Here is a 25,067-nt window from a genome sequence, read left to right on the forward strand (position 1 = left end):
AAATAAATCTCTTTGCAATATAATTAATTTTATTAAAAGCTTATCTCTAACTAATTTATGTCATCATATGTTATCATTTTACCTGGATTGGATAGTTTGACAGGATCCACCAATGGAACAGAGAATCCCATCTTGCTCCAATGTCTCTCTTTTGGCATGGTATCTATAGCTGGATGCCCTTCCTAACACTAACCAATTTTCAGAGGGGACTGAATGCATTTTTCATGATACCAGCATTATAGAGATTACTTTATGTTGTAAGACTAAAGAGCTCTGTCAAATCCTTCTTTCTCACTGCTTCAATCAATTGGCCAACAATTTATGTGGCACCAGCACTGGTAAAGTCACCTTAAAGCTCACAGGGCAAAAAAGAGCTTCTGAGATCAATGGAATAGATTTATTGAACACTCCAATAAGAGAATTAATTTTTGAAGAAAGATGTTAATTATAGTCTGCTTGAAGCATTGTGATACAGAACTAAAATAACAAATAATGGAGATTGAGGGCTTCTAGTGAAAAGGAAAATTTGAGTGACCTTTATATACTTCAGGCATAAAGGTCCATCATCAGAAGTGAATGACTTGAAGATATGTAAGTTTATGTCCTTCTAATTGTTGTTTCTCTTGTCCACGTTTGTGTCATCTATCTGTCCAACCATTTTAATGCCTTCTGTTGCATTTTTGTTCCATTTATATATATATTTTATATATATAAAATCTGTGTGTTTGTAGCTTTGATTGTATGTATGTGAATGTATGCATTGTGTTGATATTTGTGTGTTTATATATGTGAGTGTTTTATATATATAAATATTAGTATAGATGTATGTGTTTATATGTATGAGATATTAGTCTCTTCATCTGTTTAGTTATAGAGAACACCACCATAATGCCTTTGGAATAAACAAGATACTGAAACAAAGAACTGTTTCTATAAACCAATATTTTCTACTCTAAACCAATTCCTAAGATCCAGTATTATTAATATTGCTGGGATATTTAACAGTTCCAAATTTCCATTGAAGTTTAGAAATATCTTTAATATCGCTAAGTAAATCTTGAGACTTCTTCCTCTTAGAAATGGAAATTAATTTGGTTATCTTTCCACTTGATGTGTGTTCGTTACAAAATGACCTTAAAACTTGCTGGGCATTATCAATATTAGATCAATATTCAATATTTCTCAGTTATAAACTTTGGTTCTGTGATAAGTTTTCCAATTTCAAGACTTCCTCTTGGACTTTCTTTTTCTGAAACTGAACGGCTATGATGTTAGCTCTAAAGATAGGTGGTGTACATTTAAAGGAATTTCTGCTGAGATTTCTGACATTTTGCTTCAATTAATGGTTAATAATTCCTGCTTTTAGACGTTGGATTTATAATGACTATCAAACAGCATCCATAAATAGTCATGATGGAAATTACCATTTCCTACTTTATCTCTCCAAGAACTATTTTAATATTTCTTTATTTGGATCTTTTTTAAAACGGGGGCCACATTTTTCATTAACGAAACACTTTGAAACTTGGAACACTGGTAGAATGGGTCATATAAAACATCTTTTTTCTCTTAGTCTTCTTTAAAAAAAAAGAAATCCATAAATTATTCCATGTTAAAGTTGTTGTATTTCTGTAATTTCAACCAATCACTGACGTCCATTCAGCCGATATACATTAAGTGCCGACTACATAAACAAACGATTCTGAAACAATTAATCCTAACCCTAACTCTAACCCTAACCCTAACGTTAGGGTTAGGGTTAGGGTTAAAGCAAATTTAAAATGAAAAAAGCAAATAAGAATCGTTTGTTTATGTAGTCGGCACTTAATGTATATCGACTGAATGGACGTCAGTGATTGGTTGAAATTATCGAAATAAGACAATTTTTTACATGAAATAAATTCGAATACAAAAATATTTTTCTGTTCTATAACACAAAATAGATAAGTATACGAAGTTTGAAAGTCTTTCGGTACCAAAAACACTACGTAAAACATTAATGAAAAATGTGGCCCCCGTTTTAAAAAAGATCCCTTTATTTTACTCAGCAACTGACCAATTTTTGCATAATTATATATATATATAAATTCTAATATAAGATAAAATTTTTCAAAAGATTTCATCAAGTGGCCAGCATATTAAAATACCTTTTAAGGTGAAAATTATAAACAACTTTATAAATAAGGTTAAAAAAAAAAAATTCTATGCCAATATGCTGAGAAATAGACTTTAGATCATCTAATGACATATTTTCCATTCATGCAGTGTATTTATAATGAAGAATATTGTATGTGGTGATTGATGATCTAAAGTCTATTTCTCAGCATAATAGAAATTTATTTCTTTTGCCCCCTATTTACAATTGCATGTGTATATATATATATATATATATATATGAATAAAAGGGACCAGGAGATGTGGCAATTTGCTGTACTCGATAAAACATATCAAGCTAAATAAAATTAATGTCTTCCACAGGAAGATAGGATTGTCCTTTCAGGTGTTGGTGCCACTTTAAAAAGCATTTGTGCCAGTGCTGCATTGATGCACCTGTGCTGGTGCTGTGTTAATGCACCCATGACAGTGGCACATAAAAAGCACCCAGCAGGTTAAAATCAAGTATAAAAAACCATGGGATGAGGTGATGAAGAATGACCTTCAAACATTGGGCCTCACAGAGGCAATGACCTTTGGAGATATGCAACTAAACCTCCACCAAGGCAACACCAATGTCCTCTCAATGATTAGCTAGAAAAGATTTTTAAAATGAGAATATCTGAAATAAACTCAACTGCTCTCACAAATGAGAATACTAAAATTGGACTCGACTGCTCTCAAAATTTAAGTAAAAAAACAGGAAAAAATAATCAAGAATCCTTGTCTGGTGCCGGATCGATCCCAAAATCTAATCAGTTTGTGCTAGTCAGGAGGCCAAACATCCCTGAAAGTTCCATCCAAATCCATCCAGTGGTTCTTGAGATATCTTGTTCACAGACAAACAAACAAATACAACTGAAAACAATCCCCTGCTTTCGCTAAGGCGGAGGTAATAATGTGATTTATACATGAGTAAATATGGTATTTGTCATTGTGGTGCCATGGCTCACTTTGCTGCTCTTTGGAAGTGTTGTTAATCTCTGGAACGATTACTTTTGACAGAATAGAATCTTATTCATCTTCACACCATAAAACCGAAGTTAAAACTCTGGAACCCAAGACCTGACTATTCTTTACTGCATTACTCTGGTGTGTTGCATTGTAAATTGTTTCCTTTACAAGTTGTGTAGAGGAGTTCTTTGTGACAAAGAGAACAGCTCAAGTAAAAAAAAAAAATAGAAAAAATTTATGTAAAATGTAACTTAAAATATAAACAATGTGAAAAATCTACATTGGAACAAATTACAAAAGGAAAAAAATTATTTGAAAGGATTTGGTAACTTTACCCATTCCTTTACACATAACCCCCCACCCCCAGCAAAATAGAAAAGAACAAAAAGCCCAAAATAGCTATGGTAAAGAATATTGAAATTTTATAAGTTTTGAACTGAAATAAGGTTTAACAAGGAAAAGAAACCAAAAATGAATTGGAACGAGAATGAAAGTAATCCGTAGTTGTCGTCTTGTTCTAGATTTCTTTTCCTGCTGAAGTTAATTGTACTCCACCCAAAATTCTTCAATCTACTTGACCCAAAGAAAGTCTGTGGAACACTTAAGGCATTGAAGATGTCTCATAAATATTGTTTTACCTTCCCTTAAAACAATACTTCTGGTAAACTGTTGCTGGCTATATTTAGCTAAAATACCCCCTCTTCCCCCACAGCCGAACATCTTTATAGATATTTACAGTTTTGTTTTCTTCCTTTCTGTTGTATTCTATGACTTAGTTCTTGTAATCATTCGATTCGGTTGTCAGGTGAGTTTGTTTCTCTTTATCCTACTTGACACTTCGATGTCATGTGTCCAAAAACGAGGTAAAATTCATTTCAGTAGCAAAACACGACAAACAAAAGTTGTAGAAAATAAAATAGATGCTACAAAAAAACCAAAAAACCTCCACAAAACACTGTGATAACAATAATTTTAATTCAAATAATAATGGAAAGGATCAAAATAAATGGGAAAAAAAAAGAAACAATTTATCTGACAATTCAAGAGTTTAAATGTCATTTGTAAAGTGTTTTACGAATGACCAACTTGTCCGATGGTCAGGTGCAGGGTCGGTTGTGTGGTTAGGAAGTTTGCTTTCTAGCCATGTGGTTTTGTGTTCAATCCCACTGCGTCTTCTATAGATCCTGGTTGACTAAAGCCTTATGACTAGTCGACAGAGACTGAAATAAGCTCATTGAATACAGATATAGATTCTTTTATTTGTTTCAGTCATTTGACTGTGGCCATGCTGGAGCACTGCCTTTAGTCAAACAAATTGACCCCAGGACTTATTCTTTGTAAGCCTAGTACTTATTTTATCAGTCTCTTTTGCTGAACCGCTAATTATGGGGATGTAAACACACTAGCATCGGTTGTCAAGTGATGGCGGGAGGACAAACACACACACACTTATATATGACAGGCTTCTTTCAGTTTCCGTCTACCAAATCCACTCAGAAGGCTTTGGTCGGCTTGAAGACACTTGCCCAAACTACCATGCAGTGGGACTGAACCCAAAACCATGTGGTTGGTAATTAAGCTGCTTACCATACAACCACTCTAATATAGGATTGTTTGTAGAAATACATAAATCTGGATGAGAAGCACACTCTAAGAGGTCAAGCAGTGAATATTATTGTGGGGTTGTAAATGAGCATCACTGTCATACAAGCAGGGTCGTTTGTAGTCTAACATGCAAAAACATATGACTGTGGAAAAAAAATTATTTTGCTTGGAAACCTGCAAGTACATATGACTGTAGAAAAGTCTACGTCCACAAAAACTCTGTCTGACCCATGCAAGCACAGAAAAGTGGACATCAAAACAGTGAAGATCTCACCAAAGTGATAAAGATGGTATGTAGACTGCAATTTGCAAAATATTTAAAAAAATAATAAATTTGCATTACTTTTCTTAAATAAACATTACATCATTTATTTACTGTACCCCAACCAACAATGCTGTCAGTAGAACACCATGTGGTCTCTAGCATTAAAGAGATGCCATTATTTTATAATTTTATGTAAATCTGGAAGCTGTTTACTTAAAACACTAGGGTTTTGTTTAATTTAGATTCAGGTTTCAAACCTGTAAAACTGCTATAAATTTCTTGCATCATTTTGCAAACTTTTTCATTCAACTTTTTTTGTTTCCATTCTTTTTCTTTTTTCCCCTTTTGAGACCAACCTGCCTGAAGTCGTTCTGGTTTTATGATGCAAACTTCCGATTTTAACAAGATCTAAATTTAAACTTTCCATCAAAATTTCATAATGATTCTTCAGTTTGTGTCTGGAACATAAATTAACATCATCCTCATCATCATTATATAATGTCTGCTTTCCATGCTGGCATGGGTTGAACGGTTGGACTGAGGCTGCACCAATCTGATGTGGCAAGGTTTCTACAGCTGGATGCCCTTTCTAACACTAACCACTCTGAGAGTGTAGTGGGTGCTTTTTATGTGCCACTGGTATGGGAGCCAGTCAGGTGGCACTGGCATTGACCACACTCAAATGGTACTTTATATATATATATATATATAATGTTGTGTAAGATATTAGTTAGAGGTCATGTCAACCTTCTAAGGGATAGATGTATCCATAGGCACTCCTATGGTCTTTGTTTTAAGGTATACGGTAGTAGGTAATTTAAAAGGTGAAACCATGGTTTAATATATATAAAGACGATAAGAAATGGAGCAAAAATAAAAGTGAGAAGTGGATTGTTGGTGTTATAAAGTGATTATTTATTTAAGAAGAGAATATGTTTACAGCTGTTCCAGTATATCAAGCTGGGGTAAATTTGTATTTACCTTGTTGCAATTGATAGATATCATCAGAACGATTAAATGGCAAAGATAAATAGAAGGAACATAGAAAGAAAATATGATGAAGAGAAAGGAAAAATGTTGGTTAATTCAATGGTCTTACATTTTAGTGAAATCCGTTAATTCGATATATCAGTTGAAGGACAGAAGAGAAGAGAGTTAAACCCTTTTTCTTTTCCTTCTATTTATCTTTGCCATATAATCATTATTTTTACTCCATTTCTTATCATCTCTCTCTCTCTCTCTCTCTCTCTCTCTCTCTCTCTCTCTCTCTCTCTCTCTATCTATCTATATATATATATATATATATATATATAGTCTACGTGCGTCTATTACTGTCTCCTTGCCTTGACATTACATGATAGTTGTGTCACCATCATATATACACACTGTCCTTCATTTCCAGTCTTCCATGAAGACATGTCTGGCCATGAGGAAATATTACCTCACTTGGAAACAGGGTAGGGCTGGTGACAGGAAAGGCATCCAACCACAGGAAATCTGCTTCAGCAAATTCTATTTGGCTCATGCAAGCATGGAAAAGTGGACGTGATGATGATGCATGCGGTTGATGTATGCAAATAGATATAACTATTGCTATCTACCTGTGTACATTAAACTCTTCATAATTGATTGATCTGATTTGGCAACATTGTAAAACTGTGGGAATAGTGATGGAGATGGGAAGGGTTGGGGATGCAGACGGTGCTGTCCATCTTTCCTTTGTGTCTCCTCTATTGATTGTTTAATTGTGGAAGCTGCAAGACATAGCTGTGATGGAATCAGAGAATGATGGAGGGTTGTTGTTGTTGTTGGTGGTGGTGGTGGTGGGAGATAATGATATAAAAGAAATATGAAGAATATTAATTAAGTACCTAGTAAATGATGACAGCTGACAAGTAGCTATTTATTTAATTATTAATGTCCATCTCTTTGTTCCATTTGGTCAATGCCAAAAACACTGGGAGAGATTTATGTCTTGCCAATGAAGTTTCTGTGAAATATTTTCTCTTGATGTTCAGGTATTAAAACAAACAGGTGACTTCAAACAAAAGAAAGAGGTTGACCTTTCTGGTTTGTATCTCTCTTAGTAAGGAGTCATGTGTGTGCCTTAGGGTTATGACTTTTTCACAACTTAATAATCCTATACTGTAGTTTGATGAATAATTTCATAAAAGTCAGGAAATTAGCATTTACTTTGCTTTATTTGAAAAAGACGTCACCCCCAACTTAAGAAATTGATCACCACTTTTGATCCAAATCACACAAAATTCTAGTGGGGTTCATAATGCTTGCTCAAGTTTTTACCAATTTTGGTGTGCTGACTCGATGTATTGCAGAAATGGTATATCTGAGATTTTAGCTTTCTAGTTGAAGGAGTTTCAGAGTTATGGGCTTTTAAAACTACAATCACTAGGTGGCACTAGATTCACACCATGTCCTTTAACCCTTTGGCCTTTAACCCTTTGGCCTTTAGCATTCAGATTATTCTGTCAAATGTAATATTCATTTATTGTTTTGAATTAATTGAAATCTCAAAGCTATGAGATAATGTGTGATTATGTGATTCTATATTTTTAGAATGACATTGCAGGGTAGGTGAGAGAGGCCTGACCTGGCTAGTTTTGAACATAAAACAGGAAGAATATTTGAGCCGGATATGGCCAATTCAAATGCAAAATGCTTAAGCAAAATGGTAGAAGAAAAAAAAAGAAAAGCCCAGCTGAATTTATCAGAGACATTGAAACTAGAGAAATTTATTTTCTACTTTTAGTGAATTTTTTTTAATGTTTGGCAGTTTTGACATTTTCTCATTGAGTCAAAGTGAATTTAACACAAACACCTGAACTAGGATGATGGGGTCACTTCTATACCATCTTCTATTGATTTATTTAGATCTGAAAACTTTGCATAACCAAACTGCTGGTAATATCTGGAGAGAAAAATATATTTCCCAATATGTTACTGGGTGAAACTATTATCAGAAACACTTCAAGAAGCAAGTGTTGAATATTAGTTTCTAATATGGCCAAAGGGCCATTCTTCTAACTCTGTAAATAAACTGTATTCCTTTGTAATCCAAAGTCAACGACATGTTTTAATATCAGATACGTTTGAAGTGGTATTCTGATATTGAAAACATAAGAAAATATAGAAAAAGAAAATAAGGAAAGAAAAAGTGATTTCTAAACTGCTTTCAAACCAAAAGTAGATGTCCACAATAATAATAATATCTAGATAGGGAGGAACTTGAAGACAGAACCAATAATACAGATAAGTTTACTTCCCAACCACATGGTTCCAGGTTCAGTCCCACAGTGTAACCTCTCAGCCAAGTGTCTTTTGCTATAACCTCAGGCCAACCAAAGCTGTGTGAGTGGATTTGGTAGGCGGAAACTGAAAGAAGCTTGTTTGTGTGGATTTGTGTTTGTCCCCTATCACCGTTTGGCAACCGGTGTTTGTGTGTTTACATCCCCATAACTTAGCAGTTCTGCATAAGACACTGCTAGAATAAGTACAAGGCTTACAAAAAAAAAAGTACTGGCACATCAATTCATTTGACTAAAATCCTTCCAGTGTGGCCACAGTCTAATGATTGAAGCAAGTAAAAGATCAGATATATATAACACACACACACACACATGCACTCATGCATATGTGTGTGTGTGTGTGTGTGTGTGTGTGTATATTTATATAACTGGCTCCTGTGCCAATGGCATGTAAAATGCACCGTCTGAAAGTGGCCAATGCCAGTGCCCCCTGACTGGCTCCCATGCCGGTGGCACGTAAAAAGCACTATTGAAACGTGAACAATGCCAAGCCTGCCTGACTGGCTCCCATGCTGGTGGCACGTAAAAAGCACCCACTACACTCTCGGAGTGGTTGGCGTTAGGAAGGGCATCCAGCTGTAGAAACACTGCCAGATCAGAATGGAACCTGGTGCAGCCACTGGCCCTCTAGACCTCAGTCAAACTGTTCAACCCATGCCAGCATAGAAAACAGACGTTAAACGATGCATATATATGTATATGTACTGACATGCACATATGCAGTTGTGTGTGTGTGTGTGTGTACACACACACACACACATGTATAATATATATATATATATATATATAAATGATGATAATGATACATAATGTCCTTTCATATTAACTTTTCCTTTTCAACCAAACACAAGCTCAGTCTTTAAATTTACCAATATTCTTTCTGCAAGTGCACCTTGTTACACTGTTTACTTTGTTATGAAAGGAATAGGTATTTATTCAACTCCCCATCTCTTACTAAAAATCCATATTTCTGTCTTTATTTCACAAAAGAATCAAAATAACTGCTTGAAATAGATTTCTGTGGAAACGGTTACCATTTAGTTTTTGTTTTTTATCTTTATTTTCAATGCAACATGTATATAATTCCTTATTGTCTAAAATTACCAAAGAGCTATTTGGAAGCAAATTGGTAAGAATAACAGAATAGACCAAACAAAAGAACTGAACCATTATAAGTTGTTAGATTTTTGTTGTTAGAGATTTTTTGGTCAAATATTTACAAGACACCATAATCTTTGATTGCCTGGAATTATTTGAAGCCTTCAATGGAAGCAAATATTTGTACGTCTTTTATCTTTTGTGTATTTCAGTCATTGGATTGTGGCCATGCTGGGGCACCACCTTAAAGGATTTAGTCAAACAAATTGACTCCTCCCTCGGACTTACTTTTCAGTCTGATACTTACTACATCAGTCTCTTCAGCTGAAACGCTAGGTTACAGACACATAACTAGATCAAAACCAGTTGTCGAGCAGGAGGGAGATTCACACCCACGCATGTGTACAAGCATGCACATATGCACACGTGAATATGCACATGTGCACATACACATACGTGCTTACACAAATGCACATGTGCACATGTATCCATATGCACAAGTGCACTTGCACATACATGGAGGCACATACGCATGCACACACATAAATTCACATATATTCTTTTCTACTCGAGGCCTGAAATTTTGGGTGAGTTGGGGCTAGTCAATTAGATCGACCCCAGTACGCAACTGGTACTTAATTTATTGATCCCAAAAGGATGAAAGGCAAAGTCGACCGCAGCAGAATTTGAACTCAGAATGTGAAGACTGATGAAATACTGCTAAGCATTTTGCCCGATATGCTAACGTTTCTGCCAACTCGCTGCCTTTAAACACGCATATAAGACACAACACTGATTTTGAGAAGGAATGTAAAATTGATTTTGAACATGCTTTCCTCTGAGTGATCTTATAAGCCATTAGTTCACAGGGACAATTCTTGAAGATTTCATCTTCATGTAATTGTATCCAGAAAGAATCAGCTTGCTAAAGTCAATCTAACAATACACCTGGTGGATTTGAACTCAGTTCTTCCAGTTACCAAAGTATTTGTCAATCACAATGTTTGTGCAGCTTAGAGTGGTGAAGTGTACCACGGTTTAAAAAAAATTTCCTTTTGAATTAAGAAAATGGAATTCTGCATTTGTTTGCCATGGAGGAAAGAGCTCTCTGTTATGCCTTTGTTGACCCACTTTTGCAATTATTTCCAACATAAACTGTTATGTCCCTTAACCACGGACATAACAACACAGTGCTGGTAGCAGGAAATGAGCCATGCACGCTGTGGTCGAAGGTTTGACTCTGTTATCTAGCGGGTCAACTGCAGTGCTGAAGAAACATGGATTCTGAATCCTAGTTTATTCAGCTGTCTCTCTTCTTCACAAAATGTATTGAAGCTTGTTTTACACTCAATGGCTACAGTAGACTGCACCAGGCGCCAGTTTTTTTGCCCAGTTGTGTTAGGGTGATGTGTTAATGGCTCTGAAATATAATTAGGGTGTGACAATTCCAATAAAATGTTCTGTGTATTGATAAACAAAGAAATAAATGTACGAGACAATTAGTCTGTGATCAAATATGAATCCATATTGGCAGAAAAAAATAATAAAGGACAAAAACATGAATTAGTGTTATTCATTGATTCACCTTTTAGACACGCCATGTTAACTTGTATTGGGGGAATATTATACATTTTTAATTCCTTCAGCCTTAACTAGTGATGATGGTTGCTTGTTTTTTTTTGTTTAGTCTATTGGGAATTCTTAAATTTATTCATTCTCATAGGACATTCACAATTTCAAATGCCATTAGGAGGAAACATTAGACTTGTCTTTTATTCTTTTATTATTATTATCATTATTATTATTATTGTTATTATTATCATCATCATTATTAACATTATTCAATTCTGAATTATTTATATTTGCCTTTTATATAATACATAATATACAAATGCCTATATGTATGTACACACACACACACACACACACACACACACACACACACACACACACACACACACAATACAAACAAAACTAAGCATATAGAAGTGTACATATACATATGTGTGTATGTGTGTACATATGTATGTGTATATATGTGCACTATGCAAAACATTAAATACAAATGTATACATGTGTGTGTGTGTGTATATATATATATATATATGAAATATGTGCTATACAGAACACATCCACATTATACAAAAAACATTATACAAAGCACATATAGAAACTCCTGTAAAGTGATTAATTAGTGGCCACTATTGATTATGGATGGTAAAACCATCAGTCAGTTTGAGCCAGTTTAAACCAACTTTCAATTATGACTTAGATAAACTAACAAGATTATAGACTCGTTAAAAGCATCCATTAGCACAACTTTGATAATCTGTTGTTAATATGAAATCACTGACATTTTTCTACTTCCATAATTATATTGGAAAGTGAAGAATATAAATTATAAGCTCTGTGTCATTCCCCCACCTCTCTCTCTCTCTCTCTTTGTCATGGATGAGTTGTTGCTCTTCTTGCATTCAAGTTAGAATCCGTTACTGATTGGAGGAAAGATTGTGATATTGAGATAACAATAGCTCAGCATTTCTCTCCTGTATTCACCCCCACCACCCCCATTGCAACCAGCATCCCCACCTTTGCCCGTCATCACTGTTGTCATCCTTGAAGCCGTTACCATTGCTGGTGCCTTCACTGTCATCATCACTCACTATTATTGTCGTCGTCACCATTTCAATTTTTGTTTCCCAATACAAATGGGGCATTTTTTATAATCCAGTCTTGTCCTTTGGTCATCTTTATGACAGATCTATCATGTTTTCTTGGAACTGACCATTCTATGTTATCTCCATACAGTGAAATGTAATTGCTTGAGTTCTGACCTTACCATTCCATTCAAAGATTTCCTACTCATACATCCGCTTGGCAACTTACCATTCCCACTTGTTTTGTAAATAAATAAAATGTAAATAACACCAAAGAGCTATTAAGAGGCAGCACTTGGCTCCATTTTCACAGTGTGATGAGAACAAGAGATAAATATTCCTCTGGGAATGGTACCTCTGGGAATGGTACTAGTCTTTCTCTAATAGCATTACAAGATGTTCTGTTTGCAGTATCTACCTTACCACTTTATTTCTCTTACATTCTATGCAGCCATTCTGATCTCATTCTCTTCCTCTTCATGCATCGTTCAAGTCTTTTAATGCAAAGTCATTTTTCCCTTTACTTGTCTTCAATATTCTCACAAATTCTACACATCTCTCTTGAAATCTACATTTTCCTCTGACTCACCAGATTACATTGTGTAGGACTTTGTCAAATGTTTTCTGCAGATCAAAAAATGCAGCATTGAGCACTCAGAGTGCTCAGTTTTGAAAGAAACCCAGACATCATCCATAAACCTGTTCATGCTTCACTATGACTTCTGTTCTCCTTAGGTACTCATCATCATCATCATCGTTTAACGTCTGTTTTCCATGCTGGCATGGGTTGTACTATATATATATTATTTACATTATTTACATTTGATGGATACTTGTCCTCATCTTGTTTGTTGTTAATACGTTTCGGCTGATATACCCTCCAGCCTTCATCAGGTGTCTTGGGAAAATTTCAAACCTGGGTTCTCATTCCTAAGTTATTTTTCGATGTTATTATTATTATTATTGTTATTATTATTCAGGTCACTGCCTGGAATCAAACTTGGAATCTTGGGGTTAGTAGCCTGCACTCTTAACCACTAAGCCATATGCCCATGGGCATATGGCATAGTGGTGAAGGCTGGAGGGTATATCAGCCGAAATGTTGTGTTAACAACAAACAAGATGAGGACAAATATCCATCAAAATGTGAGTAATGTACATAATTCCTCATCTCTTAAATATGGAACTGTTTATATCCTAAAGAGCCAATAGATATCTTTGTACTTGCTTCACTATGACAGTTGTTTTCTTCAGGTACTATATACAATCTCCTAAAGAGCCAGTAGATACCATGGCATTTTGTTGCAGGCATTTGGACCAAGTCTTGAATCTGAGGATCACTTCCTGTCCACAATCAGGAAGACCCGTAGAAAAGGCCAGAAGCACAGCTCCCTCTTTTCTAACCCCTAACTCTCAATTATAAATCAAGTTTATCCATTTAATTTATTCTTTTTCAATGTTTATATAATGATTTACTAGGATCATGTTGCTGATAGCTTGTTGATCTAAGATATTAAGCTAATCTAGTCATGATCAATTAAGCTAATCTAATTCAATTATGAGGTACAAAGTTGATCTATTCATTAAATGTTTGAACTCCTGCATCAAGGTCAAATCGGCAACAAGAAAAATCAATCAATCATATATATTTATTGAAGAATTTCATAAGTAATGAGCTTTTTATTGGGGAAAGATTTAACAGGAGTAGTATGTTTGGAAAACACAAAGAATTTGATCGTAACCATAGTAACAGCAACTGCGTGCAATAACAATAGTAGCAACAACTACAATCAGGATGTATGGAGCACCTTCTCATATCTGCCATCGATGACCTTCCCTTACCTTTGTTATGATATCCACCCCTATGTACCTCTAACCTCCTTCTCTGTCACTGTACAGGTTTACATTATCTCCCTCTTTCTCATCTGTTTTATTCTACTGTTGTTCTCTATCTCTCGCCTTTTTATACATATCCACTTACCGCCTCCCCTTGCTGTCTGGAGTCTGGCAACGTCTAGGAATAAACCCATGCATGTTGTAAAGGCAATTAAAAGAGGTTGCCGTAGGATTTGCACTCCGACCTTGCAAAGCCCTCACCAGCAACATCTACCCAAAGAGACCCATGGGTTGGAGGGTTGTCACCTGAGTGGTGCAAAAGTATCAATCACCAGGTGTAGGGAATCACCAACAAATGGTAGATGCAACAATGCACTGTTATGGCACATACCCCCGTACTACTGTTACTTCTATTACCTCTTCCTCCTCCTTTATCCATTCCCAGTTTCCTTTACCTTCCCGTCCACTGAACTCACACTCCCCCTTGTCCTTGCCTCCACTCATCTTCACCACTCACTCTATTCATTTCTATCCTCATCTCTACTGTCTTTCTCTCCTCTCACACACTTGCCAACCCACCTAGCCAGCCTTGATTTTCTGTCCCTAATCTCTGTTTTGTCCCCCTGACACTTCACCTCCACTGCCCTTTCTTCCTTTCGGGAAGCCAGACATCTCTCCTCTTCACCAAGATATTCGTTCCTGTCCCTCTGTCATACTTCAGCCTCTCAACACTTGGCACAAAACCGTTTCTCACTACTGCACTCCCACTCAGCCAAGGGGTTCTTGTCTTGTGAGTGACTCTGTGGCACTAGCACTTGTGAGAACACTCTGTATACTCTGTACAATGGTTGGCATTAAGAAGGGCACCCAGGTGTAGAAACCTTGCCAAAGCAGATGCAAGTCGCTGGCTGGTCAGATCCCATCAAACCAGACGACCCATGGCCGGTATAGAATACAGGCATTAAATAATGATGATCTTCATATTGTCTAGGAAGTTTATTAATCTCATACGCATGATGTTTGCTTACCTCTTTAGCATCTGTTGTGCTGTGAATGAAGAATGATCGTGTTTATCAATATTGACTGCATCAGCTTCAGTTTTGAAGTTGTCTTCATATTCCTTTGATTGATAATTCATTAGCAAAGTTTAGATTGAATTTGGCTGTTGAAGAATATTGAGTATTGTTTGTGCAGAGAACCGATAATGGTAACAATTATTTACAGTTTTGATGTTTTGTGTTGTTTCTAATAAAATCTTCTATCTGATTGACTTGTCATAATTATATTATCCGATACCATTGATCAGTGAATGGAAATAGAGATGATGAAGAAATGAAGTTTTGGAGATAAATTTGTTGTTTTTTTTTGTTTTTTTTGTTTTTCAAAAGTAGAGAAGATATTTCTATTTATTTGAAATCTTGTATCACAAAACTATGCAGGAACTGATATTGAAGAAGGAAATAATCTTGTCTATGACAGCATTTTAAGTCAGTAAATTATAATACATTATTATTATTATTGTTATTGTTGTTATTATTATTATTATTATTATTATTATTATTATTATTATTATTATTATTATTGTTATTGTTATTGTTGTTATTATTATTATTATTATTATTATTATTATTATTATTATTAAGGTGGCAAGCTGGAAGGCTCGTTAGTAAGCTGGATGAAATATTTAGTGGTATTTTGCCTGTTGCTACATTTTGAATTCAAATTCCGCCGAGGTTAACCTTACCTTTCATCCTTTGGGGTGGGGTGGGGGGGTCAATAAAATAAGTACCAGTTGAAAAACTGGGGTTGATGTAATCGACTCATCCCCTCTCCAAAATTGCTACCCTTGTGGAAAAATTTGAAACCATTATTATTATTATTATTATTATTATTATTATTATTATTATTATCATTATTATTATTATTATTATTATTATTATTATTATTATCATCATCATTATTATTATCATTATTATTATTATTATTATTATTATTATTATTATTATCATCATCATTATTATTATCATTATTATCATTATTATTATTATTATTATTATTATTATCATTATTAAGGCAGCAAGCTGGCCGAATCGTTAGCTCATTGGGCAGTATTTCATCTGTTTTTACATTCTGAGTTCAAATTCCACCAAGATTGACTTTGCCTTTCATCCTTTTGTGGTCATTAAGATAAGTACCAGTTGATTACTGGGGTCAATGTAATCGACTTATCCCTTCCTTTGAAATTGCTGGCCTTGTGCCAAAATTTGAAATCCTCATTAATATTATTATTGTTATTATTATTATTGTTCCAAGGTCAACTTTGCCTTTCATCCTTTCAGGGTCAATTAAATAAGTACCAGTTACGCACTGGGGTCGATGTAATTGGCTTAATCCCCTCCCCCAAATTTGAGGCTTTGTGCTTCCAGTAGAAAGGATTATTGTTGTTGTTGTTGTAGTGAGCTGGCCGAGTCGTTAGCAAGCTGGGGAAATGCTTAGTGGTATTTCGTCTGTCTTCACGTTCTAAGTTCAAATTCTGCCGAGGTCGATTTTGCCTTTCATCCTTTCAGGGTTGATAAAATAAGTACCAGTCACGCACTGGGGTTAATTTTATTGACTTACCCCCTACCTTGAAAATGCTGGCCTTGTGCCCAAATTTGAAACTATTATTATTGTTATTATTAAGACGGTGAGCTAGCAGGATCCTTGGCATGCTGGGCAAGATGCTTTGAGGTATCTTGTCCGTCTTTAGGCTCTGAGGTTAAATTCCACCGAGGTCAGCTTTGCCGTTAATCCTTTCAGGGTTGATGAAATAAGTACCAGTTGAATACTGGGGTCGATGGAATTGACCAACCCCCTACCATAAATTTTCAGGCCTAGTGCTTATAGTAGAAAAGATTATTATTATTGTCACATGTAAAGAGCACCTTTCAAGCGTGGTCAATGCCAGTGCCGGCTGACTGGACCCATGCCAGTGACATGTAAAAAGCACCATTCAAGTGTGGCCGGTGCCAGTGCCGCCTGACTAGCCCTCATGCCAGTGGCACGTAAAAATCACCCACTACAATCTCGGAGTGGTTGGCATTAGGAAGGGCATCCAGCTGTAGAAACAGATCAGATTGGAGCCTGGTGCAGCCTCCTGGTTTGCCAGTCCTCAGTCAAACCATCCAACCCATGCCAGCATGGAAAGCGGACGTTAAACAACAATGATGATGATTTATTAATTATTATTTAATTATAACATCAGGTTTGGTCAACTATTCCATCATTACTTTGTCAAGTTAGACGTGTGTAATTTTCCGAAAAAACTAATTTATTAAATATTTTTGTTACTTTATTTTGTGGTTTTCTTTATCAGGAATTGTCTTTGATAAACATTTATTAATTTAGCTTCCACAGCAAATAATGTTTTTCTTCTGAATTCTTCAAATAGGTATCTCTTATAATTAAAAAAAAAAAAAAAAAACCCAAATAATTATAGCAGTGATTATTAATAAAATTTTTTTTAATTGCTTTTTCATAATTATTGTTTTTTTTTTTTACCATTTCTTTGAAATAATTATTGCACACAAAAACCAAACATAACTGCATACTTATAAACAGATATATGTACACATAAAAGCATACACACTTATACAAGCATATACATACATATACACATATACATACTTATATGCACACCTACACATGCATACACAGTCATGCATATACACGCATATATATATGTGTGTGTGTATATACATGTACATGCATATGCACACATACATATATATATATATATATATATATATATATAAATTTAAATGCACATATATACACACATATCCAAACTTATACATACATCTGTACACCAGCATACACATCCAGATACACACACACACACATTATTTTTAAGACCATGTTTTTTTCAAAAATGTTATTTTCAATATAAATTTTTTATAGTAATTAATCAATAAAAATAAAATATTAATGGCTCTCAAAGAGTAATTATCATATCAAGGAGTTTTGATTTTTGGTAAATTTGTCCATCAAATTCCATAATAGGCAATACCTATATTGGTTTCAAATTTTGGCACAAGGCCAGCAATTTTGGGGGAGGGGGTAAGTGGATTACATCAACCCTGGTACACAGCTGGTACTTATTTTATAAACCCCAGAAAGATAAAAGGCAAAGTCGACCTCGGTGGAATTTGAACTCAGTACGTATGGATGGACGGAATGAGTGTGCTAATGATTTTGCCAGCTTGTCGCCTTCGGCAATACTTCTATTGGTTTCTGTCAGGTATGTGGGAACCTCTAAGTGGTTGGTTCCATTGCTGAAAATAATAGTCAAATCTGTCTCAGATTGCATTTTCCTGGTTTTTAAAAAAAAATAATAAACGAAATGAAGTTCTCGAGGCTTTATGTCAGATAAAAAGATGGAGAAGTGATTACTGGTACACTTTTGATTAGGGCTGCTCTGGGGATATACGATGACAAAAGTCCATTGTTTCTTTTAGTTTTTATTTTTTGCAGTTATTAGGCTGTGGCCATGCTGGGGCACCACCTTGAACTTTAAGCTGAATGAATTGATCCCAGTATTGCATTTTTTTTAAAACCTGGAACTTATTTTATTTGTTTATTTTGCTGAACTGTCAAGTCATGGGGACATAAACACATCAACACTGGTTGTTAAGCACACACACACACATATCTATATAGGTATATACCAATATATAAATGAGGGTGGCGTTACGTTCTGAGTTCAAATTCCGCTGAGGTCGACTTTGCCTTTCATCCTATCGGGATACACAGACCATTCACAGCAGATTTCCTCATCAATCAGACTCTGGAGAGTCCTAGCAGTTTTGCAGCATACATATGATGGGCTTCGTTCAGTTTCCACCCAACAAATCCACTCACAAGTCTTTGGTAAGTCTGAGGCTATAGTAGAAGACACTTGCCCAAACCTGTGCCTATTTGATCATGTGTTAACTTTTTAGTGTAATTGAGGAAGCTAAACTTTAAAAAAAAAAAAGCCTTGACTATAATTGTATCATCATCACAATCATCATCACAATCGTTATCATTGCTGCCATCAAGATTTTTATCATTACTATTCTCATTAGATAATCTCTGCCATCATTATCACTCTCCATCATTACTATCATCATCATCATCACCACCACCATCATCGTCATCACCATCATCATCACCACCAACATCAACACCACAATCACCACCGCTATCACCATCATCATCATCGTCGTCATCATCATCATCATCATCATCATCATCATCATCATCATCATCATCATCATCATCATCATCATCATCATCATCATCATCATCATCATCATCATCATCATCATCATCATCATCATCATCATCATCATCATCATCATCATCATCATCATCATCATCATCATCATCATCATCATCATCATCATCATCATCATCATCATCATCATCATCATCATCATCATCATCATCATCATCATCATCATCATCATCATCATCATCATCATCATCATCATCATCATCATCATCATCATCATCATCATCATCATCATCATCATCATCATCATCACCATCATCATCACCATCATCATCATCATCATCATCATCATCATCATCATCATCATCATCACCATCATCACCACCATCATCACCATCATCACCATCATCACCATCATCACCATCATCACCATCATCACCATCATCACCATCATCACCATCATCATCATCACCATCATCACCATCATCACCATCATCATCACCATCATCACCATCACCATCATCACCATCACCATCATCACCATCACCACCATCACCACCACCACCACCACCACCACCACCACCACCACCACCACCATCACCATCACCATCACCATCACCATCACCATCACCACCACCATCACCATCACCACCACCATCATATCTTCCTTACCATTATTGTTTCCGCTGCCATTATTGTTTCCGCTGCCATTATTATTCTTGCTGTTATAATCCTTGTTATTCCCCATTAATACCAAAAGGAATCTGCTTTTAATCGAAGAGTTAATAAAAGGTGCCAACAGTTTAATAAAGTCTGGTTCTGTTACTGAGGAATGCATTACATTGAACATATAATCCCAAGATGATTCCTTCAAAGTCAATATAGAATTTTCTAGTATTAATTCCTCTCATCATCTTTTAAATTCAACCATTTTATGGCATCGTTTCCAAAGATATCAGATCGTTGTATCTAAAACACACAGCAAATATTTGTGTAAATCATGATAAATGTTATATTTTTCTCTCACTTTTTCAAATAAATAACTTAAGAAAAAAAACAGCTGTGGCTGTGTGGTAAGAAGCTTGCTTCCCTGCCACATGGTTCTGGGTTCAGTCCCACTGTGTGGCACCTTGGGCAAATGTCGTCTACTATAGCCTCAGGCTGATCAAAGCTTTGTGAGTGGATTTTGGTTGACGGAAACTGAAAGAAGCCCATCGTATATATATATATATATATATATATATATACATATATATATATATCTCCATTCCTTCAGTGCTCTGCTTGTTATAATGAAAAATAGCTCTAACGAAAATAGCATCAATTTTCTTAGGTCATTCAATTTTTATCAATTGATCAATATATCAATTAAGTAAACCTATCAGTAATGTACCTATAATGATTACTGGAAACAGCTGTAAGCCTAATTTACTCCAATAAAGGAATTACATGTAGTGACCATTATTTTAAACTTGTTTCTTATATATATATATATATATATATATATATATACAAATAATTACAGAGGCATCAAGCTGTTAGATCAGGTTATGAAAGTTACAGAGAGGGTCATAGCCCAACTAATTAGGGAGCGAATCAATTTAGATGAGATGCAGTTTGGGTTCGTGCCAGGTAAAAGCACTACTGATGCCTTATTTCTAGTGAGACAGTTGCAGGAGAAATACCTAGCTAAGGATAAACCTCTGTACCTGGCTTTCGTTGACATGGAGAAAGCCTTTGACAGGGTCCCCCGATCCCTTATCTGGTGGTCAATGAGGAAACTTGGGATAGAAGAATGGTTAGTGAGAGCTGTGCGAGCCATGTACAGAGATGCTGCCAGTAAGGTGAGGGTTGGAAATGAGTACAGCAATGAATTCCGGGTAGAGGTAGGGGTCCACCAAGGTTCCGTCCTCAGCCCCCTCTTATTTATCATAGTCCTCCAGGCAATCACAGAGGAGTTCAAGACAGGTTACCCCTGGGAGCTCCTCTATGCTGATGACCTTGCCCTAATTGCGGAGTCACTATCAGAACTAGAGAAGTTTCAGGTGTGGAAGCAAGGTCTAGAACTGAAGGGCCTTAGAGTCAACCTAGCTAAAACCAAAATCCTAATAAGTAGGAAGGTAGATAAAACACAAACCCCTTCAGGTAGATGGCCCTGCTCAGTATGTAGAAAAGGAGTAGGTAGTAACTCTATAAGATGTACCCGGTGCAAGCTATGGACACATAAGAGGTGCAGCAACATCAAAGGCAGGTTAACTAGCAAGTTAGTTTTTGTTTGTGGCAGATGTTCAGGTGCAATAAAGACTGTAAACAAACAGGAAACAACTTCTATCTCATTCCAGGGTGAAAAACTAGAGGTAGTCGATAGCTTCCGCTATCTGGGCGACCAAGTTAGTAGTGGGGGTGGGTGCGCTGAAAGTGTAGCTGCTAGAATAAGAATAGCCTGGGCAAAGTTTAGAGAGCTCTTACCCCTGCTGGCGACAAAGGGACTCTCACTCAGAGTAAAAGGCAGACTGTATGACGCATGCGTACGAACAGCCATGCTACATGGCAGTGAAACATGGGCTGTAACTGCTGAGGACATACGTAAGCTCGCAAGGAATGAAGCCAGTATGCTCCGTTGGATGTGTAATGTCAATGTGAATACCCGTCAGAGTGTAAGTATCTTGAGAGAAAAGCTGAACATTAGAAGCATCAGTTGTGGCGTGCAAGAGAGACGATTGCGCTGGTATGGACATGTAGTGAGAATGGATGAGGATAGCTGCGTGAAAAAGTGCCACACCCTAACAGTTGAGGGAACCCGTGGAAGAGGTAGGCCCAGGAAGACCTGGGCTGAGGGGGTGAGGCAAGACCTTCGTACATTGGGCCTCACCGAGGCGATGACTACTGACCGAGACCTTTGGAAATGTGCTGTGCGTGAGAAGACCCGGCAAGCCAAGTAAGATCGTTGCCAGTGCCCCTGGACTGGTTCTTGTGCGGGTGGCACATGAGATGCACCATTTTGAGCGTGGCCGTTGCCAGTACCGCCTGACTGGCTCCCGTAGGATTTTCGAGCGAGATCGTTGCCAGTGCCCCTGGACTGGCTTGTGCGGGTGGCACATAAAAGACACCATTTCGAGCGTGGCCGTTTTTGTGCAGGTGACACGTAAAAGCACCCACTACACTCTCTGAGTGGTTGGCGTTAGGAAGGGCATCCAGCTGTAGAAACTCTGCCAAATTAGACTGGAGCCTGGTGTTGCCATCCGGTTTCACCAGTCCTCAGTCAAATCGTCCAACCCATGCCAGCATGGAAAGCGGACGTTAAACGATGATGATGATATGTATATATATATATTATTTACATTTGACGGATATTTGTCCTCATCTTGTTTGTTGTCAGCACAACGGTTTGGCTGATATACCCTCTAGCCTTCATCAGGTGTCTTGGAGAAATTTCAAACCTGGGTTCTCATTCCTAAGGTATTTTTCAATATTATTATTATTATTATTATTATTCAGGTCACTGCCTTGAATCGAACTCGGAATCTTGGGGTTGGTAGCCTGCGCTCTTAACCACTACACCATATACCCGTAATATATATATATTAGTAACAGAACAGTAACATACATATCTATTAGTAATAGATTAGTGATCACCCCCAGCCCACCCCCTTATCTACTATTCATTACATTCAACCCATATCCAATTATTAACCTCTTTACTTAACACTTGACCTTCATTCATTCACCTCCTCACCCTTCTCCATCTCTAATTCTTGCAACCTTCACTCCATTTAACTCACAGTTCTGCACTCCCCTCACTTCCACCACACACATCATCATCATCATTACCTAACAGCCGTTCTCCATGTTGGCCATGCCAACTCAAACTGGAGCCTGGCACAGCGTGCCAACCCAGTCAAACCGTCCGACCCAGTCAAACTGTCCAACTCAGTCAAACCGTCCAGTGCATGCCAGCATGTGCAATGGACATTAAATGATGATGATGATGTGTGTGTGTGTATGTGTGTGTGTGCGTGTGTGCACACATATGCATGTATGTGATAGGCTTCTTTCAGTTTCTGTCTATGAAACCAATTCACAAGGATTTGGTTGGCTTAGAGCTTTCCTAGAAGACACTGCCCAAGGCACCATTCTGTGGTACCATGTAGATGAGAAGCATACTTCTTACGACACAGCTTTTGACATTTATTTTGGATCTTTCAACCGACACACATACACAAGTGTCTCAGCCAGGGCTGACCAAAATTGTGTCCTGGTAACACCACCCCTGGTAGCACTGTCCCCTTCAAAGATCTACAGCCACTTTGATGCAACCTCTACTGCCCCCACAGCCAACCTGATGGCCTTCTGTCTATTCTCCCCTACTGCTTACTATCCCCTACTCTTTACTAGCCCCTACTGCCTACAGGCCTCTGTAATGCCCAGCATGTTGTAGTCTCTGGAGAGGAAGGAGCCTGCAAATGTTCTACATCCTACCTCGAGGGGTGGTTAATTTTTGTGAAAACAGCACCACATTGTGTTACATAACAGAATCTTTATTGAGTGTGCATATGGCTGAATGATCAATTATATAAACAAGTTTTAGCAGAAGGGAAATTGAATGGAGACTCAATCACAAATTCTCATTAGCTTTAACCTAAAACAATATTCACAGCAACCTGCAATGCAAAATATGTTTTGATACACAAAATGGATTGTCAAATGCATTGTGAAATCATAGTTAATTATTCTTGGTCACCTTTTCTTTTTTTTTCTTTTTTTTTTTTAAGCTGCATCACATTCTGTTATTCTGTTCATATTTGAATGATTTTAATGTGTAAACACTTGATTGAGCAAGCATGTAATCAGCTATTCCTGGTCACAGGAGAATCAAAGAACGAAGAGTGGAATTCCAATTGTTTGTCATAATAAACTCTCTCATTTCAGGTTTTAACATGAAACAGTTTTCGTAGCAAAAACTAAATATATTTACATAATCAAAATTCTTTTTTTTCTATCTTATTGCACCAGCGTTATAATAGCATATTGAACAAAATATTTCATTGGTTCTGAGTCAATATCATCTCGTATATATATTACATAGCATATTGTATTATTTTTAATATCAGACAAGGTAGTAAATAGTTACAGCTGCTGTCTGCTCTGTCACAATTAAGAATCAATAGAAATGCAGCTTGGTGCTGATAGCTCAGATTCTATTACATAACCAGATAATACATATGTATGTATGTATGTATGTATATATGTACGTGTGTGTGTGTGTGTGTGTGTGTGTGTGTCTCATCATTATCATTTGATATCATGGGTTGGACAGTTTGACAGGAGCTGGCAGGCTGCACCAGGTTCCAGTCTGATTCAGCTTGGTTTCTATGGTTGGATGCCCTTCTTATTGCCGACCACCTTACTGAGTGTGCTGTTTGCTTTTAATGTGACACCAGCCCAAGTGCTTTTTATGTGTCACTGGCACATGACTCCTGCTTACCTATCCTTTTCAGCAGTGGGGAGCAGCATTAACACTTCTGCTTTGCAGGATGGGTCTTCTTGAGGCACCAGGTATCTCAGTTGTTTGTCATCTCGTCTGAAAAGTTCAGTATTCTGAGGTTGTCCTTCAGTATTTAATTTCATTTCAGTCAGACTGTCCAACCCATGCCAGCATGGAAAGTGGGCATTAAATAATGATGATCGAAATACAAAGATCTAGGAACAGAGGTAACCCAAATGTAGGACTTGGAAATAGAAATAATCCCTATAATAATAGGTGATGGAAAGTGCTTTAGATATGCTCAAAAAACAGGCAGACAAATGCCTGAACAAACCCACAGGGATTATGAATGGATATAACGTGCATGAAATAGCACTGCTAGGCACTGCACACATTCTATGTAATACACTTTCAATACAGTAATAATAATAAT

General features: G+C 36.6%; 1 protein-coding gene across 4 annotated transcripts in view; it reads left to right on the forward strand.

Moving 5' to 3' along the window:
* Window positions 1-25,067, forward strand: part of LOC106872656 (dystrobrevin beta) — a 310,067-nt gene that overhangs the window by 5,309 nt on the left and 279,691 nt on the right. Inside the window, exon 2 of one of the 4 annotated variants that reach the window (XM_089356014.1) lies at window positions 13,040-13,205. The exons of the other annotated variants lie outside the window; for them this stretch is intronic. Within the exon in view, the coding sequence (XP_089212140.1) occupies window positions 13,106-13,205 (100 nt within the window). The 5' untranslated portion in view covers window positions 13,040-13,105. The remainder of the gene's footprint in view (window positions 1-13,039; window positions 13,206-25,067) is intronic. 4 annotated transcript variants of the gene reach the window in all.

This window comes from Octopus bimaculoides, chromosome 8, assembly GCF_046866305.1.
Source record: "Octopus bimaculoides isolate indiv1 chromosome 8, ASM4686630v1, whole genome shotgun sequence".
Classification (NCBI taxonomy): Eukaryota; Metazoa; Mollusca; class Cephalopoda; order Octopoda; family Octopodidae; genus Octopus; species Octopus bimaculoides.